We start from the raw sequence: 12,123 nt of genomic DNA, 5'->3' as shown, positions 1-12,123 counted from the left end.
GTTTATGCTATTTACATTCACTCACTTAATTGGGCCCTTGTTTGACTTTTTTAATAGGATAATTTAAATTCCATTTTAAAATATTTATTTATTTATTTGAAAGGCAGAGTTACACAGAGGGAGACATACATAGGGAGAGAGAAAGAGAGAGAGAGAGAGAATGAGAGAAAAAGAAAGAATCTTGCATCCACTGTTTTATTCCCCAAATGGCCACAATAGCCAAAACTGGGTCAGGCTGAAGCCAAGAGCCTGGAATTGCATCCTGGTTTCCCAGTATGAGTTGTGGTGGCCCAACCACTTGGGCCATTTTCTTCTGATTTCTTAGGCACATTAGCAGGAAGCAGGATCAGAAGTGGAACAGCCTAGACTTGAACTGGTGCTCATATGGGATGATGGTGTCATGGGTGGTAGATTAACCCACTATGCCACTACAGCAGCCACCTGGATTTAAATTCTTGAAAACAAATCAGTATCTGTCTGTGTCTCACATCTTCTGTTATCTGTAAAATATTTTATAAACTCAGAGTTGGTGCAGGTGATTTTAACCTGTGATAGACTTTTCCAAATCATAAAAATTATAGTTTGTTTAATTCATGAATGAATGTATTATTGATAACATCCAGTAGATTTGATACATATTTGTAGTTCATATGATGTTTATGTTTATTTCTTCAAATTATCATTTCTTCCTTTAGTGTTCTTAATTTCTGTGGTGTACCTTATCTTTAAAGTTGATTTTGCTAGCATTCTCATTGTCTGCTGCTGTTACAAAGTTCGTGCAACAAACCAGCATGGTGATGATAGGTCATTGTTATAGGAGTGAGACAGTATTGAGCTTGCATCTTTCCTTTATCTATTAATAGCTCTGTGACCCTAGGGTAATGATCCAAACTTGCTAAATCCTTTCTTTCCCTCTTATAAAATGAGAATATCAATTTCATCAGCAAAATTAGAATTAAGTATATGCAAAGCAGCTATCGTATACACAGAAAGTACTCGACATGTGAGAATAAGTATACTTATTATCTATAATAAGGGTAGTAACAGATAATTCTCACTGTTGATTATGTTTCTATTCTAAGTGTTAATATCATTAAATAACCCATTCAATCAGTGGGTTCTAGACACTCTCAGAATTAGACTGACCAGGGTCAGTGTTTTGGCATAACTGGTTAAACTGCTGCCTTCAACACCAGCATCTCAAGTCCTGCCTGTTTCGCTTCCAATTCCATTTCCTGCTAATGCACCTGGGAAAGCAGTAGAAGATAGTGCAAGTGCTTGGGCCCCTAGACCCATTTGGGAGACCCAGATGAAGCTCCTGGCTCCTGGTTGTGGCCATTTGGGGAGTGAACCAGCAGATGGAAGATTTCTCTCTCTCTATTTCCCACTCTCTCTCTCTAACCCTGCCCTTCAAAAATATAAAATAAATCTTTTTAAAAACGAGAATTAGACTGATCAGTAGGCAGAAACATTTATAGCTTCATCTCATAGAATTTGCTGTGTATTATGTCATTTGGTTCTCAGATCCTCCTTCCAGAAGGAAAGAGTGTAGGATTAGGATATTTAAAGGTTTTAAAAATGTGGTTGGCTTTAATTTTTTTCCCTTTAGTCATTATCTGGACACTGCTATATTTTAGCATCTAGATAAGACTGATTTGCCAATTAATTCATGAAAATGAAACAAAATACTGGGATGGCATGAGTAGTTGATTAGACAAACACTTGGTTCTCATTTTCCCCAAACTACTTCAGTGCTTGAAGACAGCTTGATAACTGGAAATAAAAACAAATCACAAAATAACTCTTATTTCAGTATTTTGGCTTCAGAGATAATGGATCATTTCATTTTAGTTTTTAAGTAACCAGCCCATTAAGATAAAAATGGTTACAGTAATTTAATTTGATTTTTCCTTTCTTAAAGAAATAGTTTCTCTGAATCTATTCTGAGTCAAGGGCAGAATTAGTTAAGAGAAAACCTTTGTTTGAAAAGTGAAAAAAGTTACCCAGGCAACCTGTATATGTTACCAGTGTGCTGATTAATCATCACCAACATTAATCACTGTCATCTGCTATCACAGGAAGATGACTGCAGAACAGTCTACACTATTATCATTCTATCATTTTTCTACAGATCAGTTTAGTACAAGAGATGCATTGTATATTCTCATGTAAATTATAACATCAAGCCTAAATAAAGAGGCAGAGCTTTTATAATATAGAAAAGCATGAATTCTTTTACAGCCTTCATTTACTTGATTTGCTAAAGCTGCTTATTTTACTGAATAAACTTCATGAAGGTGTATTTAAATAAAAAATCTTGGTATTTGACTGCAGTTTATAGCTTAACTAGTTTCTTTTATTTGTACTGGTTAGAGAGGAAAAAGCCAAGTTTTAGTGTTTTATATTTGTAGTAGGTACAATATATGTTTGTCAAAGTTTCAATTAGATTTATCACATTATTTAATCAAATATATAACATATATACACACATGTAATTCTCAGTATGCCATTTTGTTTATCACTATGTATTTTTGAATATTACTTAATATCCTGGTTAGTTTTAAAGAATTGGAGTAATAATACTTTTTCATCATCTACTCCAGAATAGTCAGCAATATATACATTTCATACTAATTTTTGGTTCATAAGGTATGTATCAGTGACCCCCCTCCCGCCAAAACACACTCTTCACTTTTAGAGGTCTTATTTTAATTATTATAGATTTTAATAATTATAGGCACTAAATGTTCTTTTATTTTCTAACATTTAGTAATTCTGATGTTGAATCACAGTATTAGTAATAAAAGCTTTATGCTGCAGAACTTTATTTAGAATGATTTTTGGATCATCCTCTGTGTAACAGTACACTGAGGATAAACTCTGTGCTCTGTATGTTAAAAATGGTAATTTTCAATTATGAAATGACATTTCTATAATTAGTTTGAGTCAGGTTTCTAATGCTCTTGCAAATTATTTATTCTTGAGTATTGTCACATTTTATATAATTTATTTCTACTAAACCTCTTAAGTGAGTATCCCGATAATTTTGGTTAATTTGGTTCAAATAAGAATTGGAAGTAGCATCTTTTTCTGTAAGGAAAATGGAAGGAAATTCTCTGTTGCCCTTGAAAACTAAATTACTGGTCTTTATTTTCTATATGAATGAAAATCTGTTATATTCTTCAGTGTTAAGAACAATACAGTGAAGTGTAGTAGGGTCAAACTTTGCAGACTTTGCTTTTTGGAAGAGCAAATTATTTCCAGATGAAAGACCCCAATAAATACAAGATGGATACTACCTGTTTTTAAATTAGCCCTATTATATAGTTCTGTTTGATAAGTAATTGATTAGATCAGACTATTAAACCATTTAATAGGACATGTACATTGTGTGTGACAAAAAGAATCCAACCGTGAATTTGAGTGTATTAAATAATCTTCAGGAAGTTCCTGAAAGAAATTTGAATGCCTTAAAACTTGCAATAATGCATGTTTGTTCCAAACACATTTGATTTGTCTAGGTTTTGCCCATCAGGTTGAAGAAATGCTAATCTTGTTGCTTTGGGCAGCTGGGTTTTTGCAATATTCCTTTCCTTTTCTTAGAGGTTAATTAGCCTTCTTTCAAAGTGTGGCCTATTTAGCTGTAGATTCGCATGATTCAGCCAGAGCTGACTGTACAAAGCAGAACCGTTAACAGGCGGGTGTGTCCAACTGCTTAATTAGCCAGAATAAAAAGGTCCTTTGTCAAACAAGCATCTGTTGCTCATGACACACCTGACAGCCACATTAGGCAAGGATGACTAGACTGAAATTGTGCATGTCTCTCCTGCAAGAATATACAACTCATTTGCATTTGGGCTGCATCATTGACAAGCTGCAGGGGTTTATTTAGCTTATCAAAATGGATTAATGTGACTGCATTTGTGACTGATAAACAAATATCACTTGAAAGGAGGCTGTGAAGAAACTAAGCTAACCAAATTACTCACAAACATAAACAAAGCAGCAGAAACCAGTGCTGGATGAATGTCCCCACAAACTGCTATCCTGGGAGTAAAACAAAACCTGCACGTGGTGCATACGAGGACACTACCTGCATGTGATGATCCACACCTGCAGAAATGTTGGAAATCTCTGAATTCTGTTGGAGTACTCTGCACTATCAGTGAGATTAAATGATTTGTTTAGCAAAAATTGGCAGGAGGGTTATACCCCTCAAACCTACTTTAACATTCTAATTGATCTTCTGTTAAATGAGGTCTTCAGAATTAAAGAGTTAAAATGCCTGTGGAAAAGTACTTACTAGTTGAGTTTCATTATGGCCTCAGGAGAAACACAGGAGATCCTTTCCAATTTGGGTGTCAGAGAGAGCCGAGCCTATCTGTCCATTGTTGTTAGAAGTGTAGATGAAATACTGTGGATTGAGAGCCCTAAAGACTGCTGCTGTTCAGGACCATAGTTTCTAACTCTTCATTTGGAGCCCTATCATCACGTGGTTGCAAAGTTGCATATGGAGTGGTTGACATCATGGGTTTTAGTCTGAATTCAAGCTCTTCCACTTAATAGCTGTGTGACTCTTGAAAAATTATTTAATCCATTTGTGCCTTGGTTTCCTCATTTAAGTGGGAATTATAATGCCTCCATCATGGATTCTTCTTTGTATTTAAAGCACTTAGTGTAGTGTCTAGTACCAGGAAAGACTAAGTGAGAGCTAATAAAGGTTGTAACCTTTTGAGCCAGTCCCTGGAAGGGATGTGGTTGAAACCATCTCCAATCATGAGACTTGACAAAGGCAAAGAGAGCCCCTTCCTCAAAGGTAATCAGTGAAATCAGTTGAGAATGAAATTGTGTCTATGAAGGAAGAGACAAAACTAAGAGCCTAAGTACTTATCACCTAGCTTCACCTTATAACCTAGGAGCCAAATAAGTCAGATCAGACTGCAGTAATTTAGGAATTAAGAGAAGCTGCTCTGGGAGTAGGTTGATAATTGGTCTGTTATTTACTGACCTGGATTGTGCTTTATATGCCAGTTTTGATGTGATATGTGGGCAGAGCCAAAAGCTAAATGGAAAGTTCTCCATGAGAGAGAGAGAAAGGTCTTCTTTTTCTGTTGGTTCACCCCCTAAATGGCCACTACGGCCGGCGTACTGTGGCCGGCACACTGCGCCAATCCCAAGCCAGGAGCTAGGTGCTTCCTCCTGGTCTCCCATGCAGGTGCAGGGCCCAAGGACCTGGGCCGTCCTCCACTGCCCTCCCGGGCCACAGCAGAGAGCTGGACTGGAAGAGGAGCAACCGGGACAGAATCCGGTGCCCCAACCAGGACTAGAACCCGGTGTACTGGCGCCGTAGGTGGAGGATTAGCCTATTGAGCCGTGGCGCTGGCCATAAGCCATTGTTTTCTACCTGTCTTATTTTCCTTGCTCTGTTCTGTGATGATATTCCTGTTGGATAGTTAACATCTTTTCCTCATTCTAAAAGTGCAGCAGTTTGTTTGTTTTTCTCTGCTCTCCTTCCATCTGTGCAACATCTATTATGGAACTCAGGACTTCCAGCATGGTCTAGTAGTTTAGTACATGGGCTTATTTAGTGTGATGTCCAGCCACTCCCTTTCTAGTTCCTTGCTGTGTTGCCTTGGGTAAGTGACTTAACCTCTAGGAGTCTCAATTGACTCATCTGTAGGAGGGGGAGATCAGAGTTTCAGTCATCTAGTTAGACGTTTCTATCAGTAAAATGGTCAGAGCTTGGATATGACTCTTCTGTATGAAACCAATGAATCAGTGTGTCATCAGTATTGTTTCAAACCCTAAAATAATTTTTTCTGCTTTCAGTTCAATTTATAATAAGAAGTTTCTCACCCTCAGAGGAATCACAAATCCAAATACCAGTCAGGGTCAGGCAAGTGAATAGGTATAGCTATTTGAATAATTTGCTTATAAAATACTGGCAGTTAAAAATTTTGTTTTGTAATCTCTCTGAGTCAAAAGCATCCTGTCTATGGGAATCTAATGTAGTTCACAGGAGGCCATTTTCCAAATATATCCCTTTCATACTCTGTTGTGCTTTCTCAGGCAGTTTATTGGGAGTTGATAAGAATTACTTTATAGGTAAATTTAATTTTTAAAGGGAATTTCTTTCTTGCAAATGTTTGATTTCACACAGTGGGTATCAAAAAGTATGGGTCATGTACAAAAGAGGCTGTGTAGACTGCTCTGTGATACAGTGTATGGATATACAAACTAGCCTTGGTAAAATTCCCAGCCAGTTCTTGGCGAAATAGGGAATTATAGTGAGAGACTCCCTGTGAGAAACTCAGCTACTTTTGATTTTGCACTTTAAAGGGTAAATCAGAATGGGCAAGCCTGTCTTTCTCATCTGTATCCTAAATTGACAAATACCATTAAGCCATCTTGGAGGTGCAAGAGAGACTCCAGAAACCTTGCTGAAGATGACATCTAACATTTGCTTCATTCCTTAGTCCTTGCAGAAAAGCTCCTCTGCTATAGCACACATGGCATGGACAGCCTATAAGTTAGAATGAGTGAAAGGACATTTCTTGTGCAGTTTTGTTTTTGGTGGGGCAAGGGGTGGTGATTTGGGTGTTTTCTGCAGTGAAAGAAGGAGAAAGAGGCACAGATAGGGTTCCTGGTTGTGTATTATCTCTCAAAGTTTTGAGAACTGTTGGTCCCCCTGTAATCTTAATTAGATAAGAGTTTTGTGTGGGAAATACTATCATTCTCATAATTCTTAGGCATATCTGTGATATTAATGCTAGTACAGATGGGTGTGTGTGTGTGTGTGTGTGTGTGCGTGCGCGTGCCTGCATGTACAGTGTTACATTTTTAAAAACTAGCCAACATGTTGGAATTTTCAGCTTCCGTTAGAAAATTGGAAGAATGAGAATCTGCAGATTTGCTTTCCATATATCTACAATATCCCAGAGCTAAACATGAGCTGACCTGCATTAATGGCTATTAGACACAGTCTCCATCCTTTTTATTTTGTTAGCCCCTAGCTACCTCCCTCTGTGTGCCTGACGTTCCTTACCTGTGAGTGAAGATTATAATACTAACTGCCTTGACTTGTTACACAAGTTAATTTATGTATGAATTAACATGTAAAGCATGTAGAAGAGTCCTGAGCATATGTGAAATAATCAAAGCTATCTGTTACTGCTACACCTTACCTACTAAAGTGTATTATACTGTGGAAAGGTTTCACAAAATAACATTCAGTCACCTAAAGAGATTCCAGTCTAAAAGTCTACCAAAAAAATGAAGCACAGGTTTAAAGTGAAACAAGCTCAGTCCTGAGCCCACTCCTGTTCAACTTCAGTTTCTTAACCTCTCTGGGCTTAGATTCCTCAAATAAAATAAGACTAGATCTGATGTTTTCAGAGCTCTGTTTCTAAACCTGAATGTGATGATGTCAAGTTTGGGTAAAGAAACACCAGAAGAGGTATTGCTGTGACAGAAGATGCTGAGAGAGGTTAATTTTCTCTTTGAAAAAACATATTTCCTAAGAGAAAATTAATGTTCATGATTATTCTTTACAGCTTTAAACCTTGGTGCAGTATTTTTCCTAGACTACCTGAGATAAAACTTGCTTTTACTCCAGGAAAGAAAATTAGATTTCTGGTCTCCACTCATTGGCAGAGAGACGCATATTTATTTTATTGAAAGTATAAATAGCAAAAGGAGGTGTCAAGGCCAGGAAGCCTGAAAAGGGATGCTTGTTAGAGAAAATGCAGCAAAAATGTAACCCTGTTACATAAGAAATGAAGTGAAAACTATGGCATGTTGAATTGTGAGCAAGAAATAGTCAAATGTCATGTTTTTGTTTACAAATCTCATGCATGTGATGTGATACTGAGTAGTCATCCTCATCTTTCAAAAATGTTAAGCACTATTGATAATTGGCTATCATTGTGTGAGAATATAATTGAATTTTTTTCATACTGTATTCTGCCACAAGTGGAGAAAATTATTAAATTTGATCCTTCAGTTATGTTTAGGACATACATTAATATTTATTTTAGATCACTGAGTAGTATGCTGGAAAAAAAATCTTATAAATGATTTATTCTAAAATGTGGTCCTCCAATAACATCCTTCTAGTCTATAAAAATTTCTAGAAATTGGAGTTCATGACATATTTGCATCCACATAGGTTTTGTGTTCTAAGAATTAAGAACTTCTTGATAGAATTTTGGACCATAGTCTATAAAGAGATCAAGACCATTTATAACAGGTAAGAACTAAGGATGGAAGCTTTCAGTTAGATCTAACCTTTGTGGTCTCAGAATAAGAAGTGCAAATGGATACTTAAAAAATGTAGATTAGTAATTTTCTCTATTTAAAAAGTGGTCAAAGTGACTGTATAATCATTCATGGTCAGTGTTTTGGAATAAGAGGTATTACAAGGATTGAAAGTATAGAATATTAAAACAAATGTAGCGAAGGTGATCACACAAGGGAAACATTCTGAACTTTATTTTTGTGTTAATCTGTTTCAGAGACCATCATGCAGACATCAGAGACCGGGTCGGACACAGGTTCGACAGTGACTTTACAAACCTCTGTGGCTAGTCAAGCAGCAGTGCCTACGCAGGTGGTGCAGCAGGTACCAGTACAACAGCAGGTAAGGAGCTGCTGTTCTTAGTGAAGAAGCTGTTACTTTCATTGTGTGATTGTCTAGCACAGCTGTATACAAAGATTATGTGGACTTTCTTGTCTCATGGTGTGCTAAGGTTGGCATAGTTCAATTCTTAGTTAGTTGAGAATTTTCTGGGTGTGCCAGATTCTTTGTGTTAGGTTATAGGTGAATACTCAAACTATCTCCATTCTGAAAGATCCTCTTTAGTATAGGAGAGTTATTTTTTCTGACTTGACCACTCTAGAAGGTTTTCTGTTTCTCTTTTCTTTCCCTCTTCCCACCCTAGCAATCACAACGTTCTGCTCCTTTCACATTGAACTGTTAACATCAATACTTTCATAATAATACTGGTCACAATTAGTACTCAGAAAAGGAAAGGATGCATGTATTTTTTGAGTAGGAATTTTGCCTTTGTGGTGTTTAAGAAAATACCTTCACTTTAAGTTGCTGATAAATACTATTTAATGCAAATAAAGTTATCTGAAAGGTCTGGAGATCTGAGTCATTCCATTCAGAAAGTTGGGAATGAATTCATCATCAGATGCTTACTACAGGTCTTATTCATACTCAGGGCAGTTGGTTTGTTTTGAACAGATACTGACAAAATAATGCTGTTCATGCAAGTTAGTGGTTGTGTGTGTGGATTGTGAATACATTGGACTGTCATAAGAACATGAGTGAGAAAGATTGTATGTCAAGTAGCATTCTCTTGAGACTCAAGGTTTGCCTATATTTTCTCAGTATCTAGGACAGTCTGTATTCAATTGTAAATAAGTCTTTAGGAAGAGGAATATCTTTTCATAAGTGATAGTTGGAATAATTCAGGCAGTAATCAGTATATAAGAATTGGTTTGGGTCAGCAGAGTGCTAAAATCCCAGGGAAGTCTGACTTTTTGAGTTAATAAAGACTCCTGAAGTTAATTTTTTTTTCTTAAATCTTAGCACACTCACATCTGGTCTCTGCCATACGTACACACACAATTTCCCCTCCTTCATGCTCCAAGTTTGTTAAGGTTGAACCACATATGATTTTGATTCACAAAATAACACTGTTTTAAAAGTCTCTGGTATTATTGATATCATCACCAATTCCATGATTTCATATCATCCTAAATAAAGTAAAGGATGATTTGGTTATTGTTGTATGTGCCCACTTTTAAAAATATGACAGTCTGTGAATATTACAGAAATGTTGAAAAGTTAAATTCACTCTGGTTTGGTTTTCCTCTGTGTGGAAGAATTGCCTTGAAAATGCCTATGTATAAAAGTGTAGTAGAGATAGTGATCCTATCTCCAGAAAGCACCTCTGGAGACTTCAAAAGGTTGTGGTACACATCTTGTTCTCTGTCCATGACTTTCTTTTCTTCCTCCCTGTATCCCTCCTTTCTACCCTCTCTTCTATTTTTAAAAACAGTTGTATTTCTATTAAATTTGCATATCATTCCATATTTACTACAGGTCCTTTATAATACATACAAAAGTGTACAAAGAGTCAAATAAATCAGCAAGATTTGTCAGTTCTTGGTTTTTTTTTTTTTTTTTTTTGACAGGCAGAATTAGACAGTGTGAGAGAGAGAAACAGAGAGAAAGGTCTTCCTTCTGTTGGTTCACCCCCAAAATGTTCTTCAATATTCGAGACAAGGGCTGTTCCAAGTCATCACATCACAAAATTTTACTTCTATAGATTACCTTTTAGGTGCTCTATTAGTTAGCACAGATCGGGGAGAACACATAGTATTTGTCCTTTTGGACAAATACTATGGCTTATTTCACTAAGTATATTTTCTAGTTGCATCCATTTGCTGCAAATGATAGGATTTAAAAAAATTTTTTTACTGCTATATAGTGTTCCATGGTGTGCATATCCCATAATTTCTTTATCTAGTCTTCAGTTGATGGACTTTTGGTTTGATTCCATATCTTAGTTATTTTGAGTTGAGCTGCAATAAACATAGGGATGCAGATAACATTTTGTATGCTGATTTCATTTCCCTTGGGTAAATTCCCAAGAGTGGGATGGCTGGGTCCTATGGTATGTCTATCTTTAGATTTCTGAGGTATCTTCATACTGTCTTCCACAGTGGCTGTACCAGTTTACATTCCCACCAAAGGTGGATTAGGAACGTTTTTCCTCACATCCTTGTCAACATTTGTTGGTTGCTGATTTCTGTATGCAATCCATTCTAATGGGAGTGAGGTGAAACCTCATTGTGGTTTTGATCTGCATTTCCCTGATAGCTAGTGATCCTGAGCAGTTTTTCATGTGTCTATTAGCCATTTGGATTTCCTCTTTGGAAAAATGTCCAAGTTCTTTGCCAATTTCTTCACTGGATTGTTTGTGTTGTTGTTGTTGAGTTTCTTGAGCTCTTTATATATTTCTGTTATTAGTCCTTTATCAGTTCCATAGTGTGCAAATATTTTCTCCCACTCTGTTGGTTGTCTTTTTGCTGAGTCTTTTTTTTTTCTACCATGTGGAAGCTTCTCAATTTGATGTCATCCCATTTGTCAATTTTGGCTTTGATTGACTGTGCCTCTGGGGCTTTTCCAAGAACTCTGCCTATCTCAATGTCTTTCAGGGTTTCCCTAATGTTTTCTAGAAATTTAATGGTATTGGATCATAGATTTAGGTCTTTGATCCATTTTGAGTGAATTTTTGTGTAGGGTGTAAGGTAGGGGTCTTACTTCATAGTTCTGCATGTGGACATCCAGTTTTCCCAGCACCATTTCTTGAAAAGACTGTGCTTGCTCTAAGGATTCATTTTAACTCCTTTGTTAAAGATAATAAGTTGGTTGTAGATGCGTGGGTTGATTTCTGGAGTTTCTGTTTTGTTCCATTGTTCTATTCATCTGTTTTTGTGCCAGTTCCAGGCTGTTTTGATTATAATTGCCCTGTAGTATGTCTTGAAATCTGGTATTGTGATGCCCCTGGCTTTGTTTTTGTTGTATAAGTTTGCTTTAGCTCTTTGGGGTCTCTTGTGTTTCCATATGAATTTCAGCATCATTTTTTTCTATATCTGAGAGGAATGTCCTTCATATTGTTATTGGTATAGCATTGAATCTGTAAGTCACTTTTGGTTGTATGGACATTTTGATGATATTGATTCTTCCAATCCATGAATGTGGAAGATTTTTTTTTTCATTTTTTGTGTCTTCTTATCTTTCTTTCTTTAATGTTTTGTAATTCTCATTGTTGAGATCTTTGGTGTCATTGGTTAAATTTGTTTCAAGGTATTTAAGTTTTTGTGCAGCTACTGTGAATGGAATTGATTTTAGAAGTTCTTTCTCAGCCATGGCATTTTCTGTGAATATAGAGGCTATTGATTTCTATGTATTGATTTTATATCCTGCCACTTTACCAAACTCTTTTATGATTCCAATAGCCTCTTAGAGGATTCTTTTGGATCTGATATATATATATATATATATATATATATATATATATAATCAAATCATCTGCGAATAGGAATATT

General features: G+C 36.3%; 1 protein-coding gene across 11 annotated transcripts in view; it reads left to right on the top strand.

Moving 5' to 3' along the window:
- Window positions 1-12,123, top strand: part of RFX3 (regulatory factor X3) — a 340,088-nt gene that overhangs the window by 129,645 nt on the left and 198,320 nt on the right. For all 11 annotated transcript variants that reach the window (XM_051846155.2, XM_051846152.2, XM_051846162.2 and 8 more), the window contains one exon: window positions 8,514-8,638. In XM_051846155.2, the coding sequence (XP_051702115.1) occupies window positions 8,522-8,638 (117 nt within the window). In that variant the 5' untranslated portion in view covers window positions 8,514-8,521. The remainder of the gene's footprint in view (window positions 1-8,513; window positions 8,639-12,123) is intronic.

This window comes from Oryctolagus cuniculus, chromosome 1, assembly GCF_964237555.1.
Source record: "Oryctolagus cuniculus chromosome 1, mOryCun1.1, whole genome shotgun sequence".
Taxonomy (NCBI): domain Eukaryota; kingdom Metazoa; phylum Chordata; class Mammalia; order Lagomorpha; family Leporidae; genus Oryctolagus; species Oryctolagus cuniculus.
This window is presented reverse-complemented; position numbering and strand designations above follow the sequence as displayed.